Source organism: Sabethes cyaneus, chromosome 1, assembly GCF_943734655.1.
Source record: "Sabethes cyaneus chromosome 1, idSabCyanKW18_F2, whole genome shotgun sequence".
Lineage (NCBI taxonomy): Eukaryota > Metazoa > Arthropoda > Insecta > Diptera > Culicidae > Sabethes > Sabethes cyaneus.
The window spans coordinates 147,672,437-147,679,946 of record NC_071353.1 but is presented as its reverse complement, the minus strand read 5'-3'; the positions used below and the strand labels follow the sequence as shown (position 1 = coordinate 147,679,946).

Sequence of the window (7,510 nt, the reverse complement as noted above, 5' to 3'; positions counted from 1 at the left end):
CAATCTGTAGTCTAAAAACTTACTTTTCACTAGAAATACTGTTAAAGTAACAGGTAGAATAGAAATGACTAACGATTTTTTTTAGTCTCGCACGCCATTACATTGAAAACTTTGACGAACATCTTCATCCTGTCCCTATTCTGTGATATTGAAGCTATCGATTTCTGAAAAAAAAGAGTTCAGGCTGAAGTCAAAAGTCAGATCTTTCCTAACATTGTCCTTTCTGATTCTTTATTATTTAAACAATAGTCTTTTTTAATTTGTCAACGTTCGCCATGCTTTTCTGTATGACACATGTCCAAGTAGGCGTATGTCCAGGTAATCGACAAACAAAAAAACCGACCGTTGCTTAGTAGTCGCTGAACTACAATTTTTCAATACCGGAAAAAGGAAAAGTTAGGGGGCAGTTGTTAAATTGTATTTGAACAACAATGAATACCACGCTAGAAGTTTTATTATATGTATATCTTGATTTTTAGAACTATATGAATTTTAGCAATGTTACGATTCAACAACTTGAGTCGTTTCCACATATTTTGTGATAATTATTCCAATTATTTTACCTATTTAAAAATATTTCGTCTTTCCGCGGTGAAATAAATGAACACCGTTTCCAGGAGTAAGATGGATAGCCCGGGCGCCGTCAATGGAATTCCTTTCGGTCATCTAAAACAGTAGCAGGTATCGCGGTTCCTTGTTTTCTTTTGCTTTTTTAACAGCTTAAAATCGAAGAACGTAGTGCCGTACCGTATTAAGAACTTGTTTCCACTCCACTCGGGCTTACGTATTCATTTCCAGCAGCATGAAGCCGGAATGGCTCTTGCCGTATCAAGAATTCCTCCCCACTGACTGCTCTTGGCTGCGTGGGCTATTTGTTCACCAATTCGTTGGGCGTCGGCTTCAACCTGGTCAAACCTTCTCGCATGTAGGCCCCTCTATTCCTGGTGCCGTTGGGGCTCTTGGAGAGAACGGATTTCACTGCACAGTTGTCCAGCATCCTGGCAACGTGACCGGACCGGTGAACGATGGAAGTAGTGCATGTGCCTGCAGCTCGTTGGTCATACGCTTGCGCTACTCTGTGCTTTTCGTTTGTACTCCGCCAAAAATAGTTCGCAACACCTTTCGTTCAAATACGGAAAGTGCACGTATGTCTTCCGTAAGCAAAGTTGCCGTATCAAGTCCGTAGAGGACTACCGGTCTGATTGGCGTTTTGACATCGTCAGCTTTGTGCGACAGCGAATGCTCCTTGATCGAAGCGTCTTAATTACTTACTTACTTATGTATCCATGTCCGCCGGTCCGGCAGAACAAAAGGATGAAATCAGAGATCTCCACTGCTGACGGTTACCCGCCATGGCTTTTACTTGTCGCCAGGACAGGTTCTCGTCTACAGCCCGGATGTCGTTGGCTAAGCTCCGTCGCCATGAGCCTCTGGGTCTGCCTCTTCTACGCTGTCCTTGTGGATTCCAGTCGAGTGCTGCTCTGCAAACCTCGTTCGCTCTTTTCCTCAAGGTGTGTCCGATCCACTTCCACTTACGTTCGCGAATTTCTGTGGCTATCGGCCGTTGATGACACCGACGATGGAGTTCCTCATTGGATATCCAGTTATCAGGCCACTAGGCACGAATGATGTATCGCAGGCACCGGTTAATGAATACCTGCAGTTTTTGCGTTGTCTCCGATGAGACGCACCACGTTTCGCAGGCATACAGCAGTACGGATTTAACGTTTGAATTAAAGATTCGGGTTTTCGTACGTAGAGTGATCTGGTTTGAGCGCCAAATGTTTCGCAGACCTGCAAAGGCACCCCTGGCCTTCCTGATCCGTGTGGCTATATCAGTCTTGGTACCACCATCGGGCGTTGTTTGGCTACCAAGATATTGAAATGCGTCTGTTGGAGCGGAGTTTTTAGCAATCCCCTGCGCACACAACCGGTCTATCAACTAACAGTATCTGTATAAACAAACGAGAAGAAGAAATTCAAATTTTTCACTTCCAACGAATAAGTAGAGCAATAAAGACGCTATTTTGTACTCGGTCGGTTTTTATTCGTATTTCTCGGTTTCGATTCAATCCTCCGGTGATATTCCGTTTTCTGGCGTCAGTGATTTTAGTCCAGATAGTCCAGGTTCTAATAACCTCTCATTTTCCGGCTCGTCCACCTCAACATTCTGGTCCTTCACGCTCGGATTATGGATACAGCAACTATGGAAAATCTCGCTTCGAAGCGAAAGGTTATTTATGCGAAAGTGAAATGGGAGTTATCTGTCGCAGAGAACATCCGCTGCCGGAAGCCGTCCGCTGCGGAAGTATTGGAAAGGCGAAGTAAACTCACGGAACTTGCTAATCATTTCGACGCTATTCAAACTGCGATTGAAGAAGAAACGGTCCACTTGGAGGATGTTGCATCAGTTTTCAATCATCGGCTCCTGTTCGATGAAGTGTACTTCCAGGTTAAGGATATTTACACCCAGTATCTGGAAGAGAAGCAGGAAAATTCTTAAGTTCGGAGTTCCAATTCTGAGGAAACAAGTGATTTACGTGACGCAATCAAAGCTCTATTGGAGACGCAGCAGGCAGTTCTCGCACGGCAACCAGCTTTGAAAATTCAATCGGTGAAACACGAGCCACATATCAATGTGAAGCTACCGCAGCTGAACATTCCGGTACATATACAGTGTTTGCACTCATACGGGAATTTCTGGAGCAACCTTCAGCAAGCAACACGAATGGATTGAAAGAACTAGTGAATGTTGCTGATGACGTCATTCGTCAGCTCAAGGCGTTGGGCAATGAATACGGAACGCGTGATCCGTGGCTCATTCACCTGCTGCTGGATAAGGTGGATAAAGACACACGTTCGCTTTGGGCACAGAAAATAATCGACATCGAAAACCCTTTGTTTATGGATTTTTTGGACTTTCTGCAGAAGCGCTGTGATGCATTGGAAACCTGTTCGGCTTTCGTGAAGAAAACATCGCTTGACACCGTGAAGAAGGAGCACTCTAGAGCCAGTGGCAACGAAAGGAAACTTCAAGCTTTTCATGCTACTGCTACTCCGATATCTTGTGCAAAGTGTTCCAACGACCACCCAGTGTACCAGTGTGAGTCTTTTAACCCTTTATAAGGCAGTGGCAACTATATTGCCACCAACGAAAAATATGGTTTTTGCTCTTCTAACAATATCGTTTTAGCATATTATGTACTCAATATGCTCCGATAGCCTTTGTCAACATTCTCAATGTTTTTAAATCGCTGAATTTGTAAAAATGGTAATTTACGAACCACTTTTATGAAAACAAATCTTGGTTTTTGAATGTCAACAGTAAATTTGGTTTAAATTCGTAGAAAAACCATTAAATTGGAAACTTTTTGGATGGTAATATTCAGTTTACGGCGTTTTGTGATAGATTATGCGGATTTATCCAAAAACTTAGAACCAATATTCGAGAACACGTTTTTTGGGCTTAACGGGCTGCGGCAAACATATTGCCACCAACGTTTTGCGCTAGACGGGCAGTGGCAAATATATTGCCACCAATTTTTTCAAGTTTTCCAGCTATTTTTCAAGCAAAAAAAGCTAAATGTTAACGAATACTTCGTATAGTTGTAGATTTAAATGGTAAAACTTGATCAGTTTCTTAAAAGTGATCCTGCGAGAGGGTGGCAAAAATATTTCCACCAACGTTTTACGCCAGACAGGCAGCGGCAACTATGTTGCCACCAATGTTTGGCTCTAAACGGGCAGTGGCAAACATATTGCCACCAACATTTTGCGCTAGAGGGGCAGTGGCAACTATATTGCCACCAATTTTTTCAAGTTTTTCAATTTTCTCAACAAAAAGAATATAAATAGGTTCTACCGAATGTTTACATTATGTTTCGCTGAAGTTTGTGTTAATTCCACGCGTAGTTGCCACGGCCTTATAAAGGGTTAAGGCAATGGACGTACCAGCACGTCGACAGCTCGCACTTTCTTCAAGGCTATGTTACAACTGTTTGCGCCCGTCACACACGGCGAAACATTGTACATCGAAATCAGTTTGTCATATCGCACAGTGTAAGCAACGGCACCATACCTTGCTATGCCGAAGAGACGTCAAGCGACCGGAGCAGCAGAATGATGCTGTTATCGAACCAGAGGAGCAGAATACTGAGGAGTCTTCAATTTCGGCTAACGCGACACAGGCAGTAATTAGCAATTCGGAACCGTCCACATTTTCATTGTTGCCGACGGTGGTAGCCAATATCAAGGGAGTAGATGGCAAATCAAACGAAGTGAGAATTTTGATTTATTTGGGATCTCAGGCATCTCTTATCACCGAGGCGTGTGTCAAACGTCTTGGACTGAAGCGGATCAACGCTAAGGTGGAAGTTACTGGTGTCAGCGGAGAAATAGTCGGTACTACAGCCGGCAAGGTATCGTTGATAGTTTCATCGCGATTCGACGATAGTGATACAATTACAATACAAGCATACGTATTAGGAAAGCTGACGGCAACCCTGCCGTGCCAGCAATTCAGCGCATCGGATATGCTATACTTGAAAGGTTTGCAACTTGCTGATCCGCGATTCAACAAGTCGAGCACAGTGGATGTCATTTTGGGTGCAGATGTCTTCCTGTCCATACTTCGATCGGGGCAGGTCAAGAATCTTAACGGTATTCCTGTAGCACAACGTTCCATATTCGGATGGATGGTCGAAGGAAGAATCTCCAAGCAGGAATGTTTACACACCAATCATTCAGTGATAAACGTACATCAGGGATTTGATATCGATCGCACTCTACGGATGTTTTGGGAAGACCAAGAGCTACGCAACAGCCAGCCTTTGACGGAGGAAGAGAAACGGGTAATCAACCATTTCGAATCAACATTCACACGTACGGAAGAAGGACGCTTTATCGTTAAACTACCGCTGGACGATTCAAAGCAGAAGCTCGGTGAATCTTTGATCGCTGCTGTCAAGCGCCTTAGAGCAATGGAGCGCAGGTTTCCGAACGATGAAAATTTCATGGTTAGGTACACAACGTTCATGAGAGAATACATACGGCTGGGACATATGCAGTTAATCCCAGATTCGGAGATAGCAGTCGACCAGTCAAGGTCCTGTTATTTGCCTCACCACGGGGTCATAAAGGAAGACAGTCTTACGACAAAATTGCGAGTCGTATTCGACGGATCTTGTGTTACATCTTCCGGAGTATCACTCAACGATTTGCTGCTGAGTGCGCCCAATATCAAAGCGGATTTGTTTGATGCTCTATTGCGATTCAGATCGTACCCGATTGTATTTACGGCGGACGTCGAGAAGATGTGCCGTCAGGTATTGGTGCATCCTGACGATACGGACTATCAACGCATTGTATGCCGTGATTCCCCGGACATGCCGATACAACATTTTCGTTTGCTGACTGTAACATACGGTCTGAAGAATTCCGTATTTTTGGCTATGGCAGCATTGAAAAAGGCAGCTGAAGTATACGAGAAGCAGTACCCAGAGGCAGTTGACCGGATCAAAAAGCACACCTACATTGATGATCTGACTTCTGGAGCTGACTCTGCGCAAGAGGCGATGGTGTTAATCAAGCAGATTAACGAGATACTACATAATGCGGGCTTTATTCTACGCAAATGGAGCTCGAATTCAGCAACGGTTCTCGACTTACTCAGTGACGTAAATGTTAACGCTAAGCCGATCAATTTGCCAGACGAACAGAATTCGGTGAAAGCGCTTGGTATACATTGGTTGCCTGAGGAAGACGTTTTCACTTTCAAGGTAAACTTTCGAGTAGATGGTCCTAACACAAAGCATCAACTGCTGTCGGACACAGCACGACTGTTCGACCCGTTCGGATGGTTCGCACCAGTCATCATTTGTGCAAAAATTCTTTATCAACATTGTTGGCTATACGATTTGAACTGGCACGATCCGTTGCCCCCGTGTATCGAGGATGCGTGGGTAGAAATGAAACAAAACTTGTGGCAACTTGAACAGGTGAAAATTCCAAGATGGATGGCAAACTTTCACGGTCGTATTGAACTGCACGGCTTCTCAGACGCTTCTGAGGAAGCTTACGCCGCAGCTGTGTATATGCGATCAATCGACGAAGATGGTCGTATTCACGTCAGCTTAATTGCAGCTAAAACAAAGGTAGCGCCGGTGAAACAGGTAACTATACCTCGGCTTGAACTCAACGCAGCGGAACTTCTGGCGAAGCTGATGAAGCAGGTAGCGGAACCGCTCGAACGTTTCCAGATTCAGCAGTATGCCTGGACAGATTCGATGATAGTCCTCCAATGGCTTAGCAACCATCCCCGTAAATGGAACACGTATGTAGCGAACAAAGCATCGACTATTCTGGATATTTTATCGCGACGACACTGGGGCCATGTTTCAACACACGAAAATCCTGTAGATTGCTCGTCGCGAGGAATAAACCCTTCGGAGTTGGTCGATCATCCGCTTTGGTGGTCTGGACCGCATTGGCTAGCAGCGGATTCTTCGTCGTGGAAGCACAATGTTCCACCGGAAGATTTCGACGACGGCACACTTGAGGTACGTAAACGGTTTCAAACACTCAATACGATGATTAAGCTTCCAGGCACCAGCTTCGAGATTGAAAGGCAGATTCTTGAACGCAAGTCTACTTTACATGCCGCGTGTCGGCAACTAGCATATGTTAATCGTTTCATAACCAATATGAAGGCACAGCGAAGTAAGCAATCCAAACTTTCCGGCACGATCACACTAACTGAACTACATGAAGCTAGAGTACAATACGCAAGGCTAGCGCAACATGACGTTTACGCAAGCGAGATGGATAGCTTGAAGGGTGGTAGCGAGGTTTTTTGTAAATCGAAGATCAGCGACATGTATCCATTTCTGGACAGCGACGGAACCATGCGAGTTGGCGGTCGGTTGCAGCATTCGGCTCGTCCATTTCGCATTAAGCATCCCGTAATTCTACCTAAAGAACATCGCGTCACACGACTGTTAATAATCTTCCAGCGGCATGTGTTACAGCATATCGTCCATTCGCACACGTCGGAGTGGACTATGCCGGTCCCATTCTGATACGCTGCAGTAACACTCGAGGAGAGCGATCGATGAAGGGTTATATCGTGGTCTTCGTCTGCTTATCGACGGCGGTGCACTTAGAAGCAGCAGGGGACCTTACGACAGCTACGTTCTTGGGAGCGTTGAAACGGGTGATTGCACGACGCGGGTATTGCAACGAGATCTGGTCTGATAACGGTACCAACCTGGTTGGAGCTGATCGACAACTCAGAGAAACTTACACAGCCTTGATGTTACACGGTAAGGATGCTAAGCGCTCAGTAGCCTCGGTATACGATGGAGATTCATTTCGCCGTCCAGTCCTCACCAGGGCGGTATTTGGGAAGCGGCGGTGAAAAGCGCCAAGGGCTTACTTCGACCAATTGTTGGAAATGAGAAGCTGACCTTCGTGGAGCTGACCACTGTGCTCTGTCAGATTGAGGCTTGCTTGA

The 7,510-nt window shown here is 45.2% G+C and overlaps 1 protein-coding gene across 1 annotated transcript; it reads left to right on the top strand.

The window, feature by feature from the left end:
- The first annotated feature begins 2,206 nt into the window (after window positions 1-2,206).
- Window positions 2,207-7,076, top strand: LOC128746414 (uncharacterized). The gene is made up of 3 exons (XM_053843463.1): window positions 2,207-2,487; window positions 2,556-3,103; window positions 4,042-7,076. Exons 1-3 carry the CDS (start codon window positions 2,207-2,209, stop codon window positions 7,074-7,076), a joined length of 3,864 nt encoding a protein of 1,287 aa, XP_053699438.1.
- The last annotated feature ends 434 nt before the right edge of the window (window positions 7,077-7,510 follow it).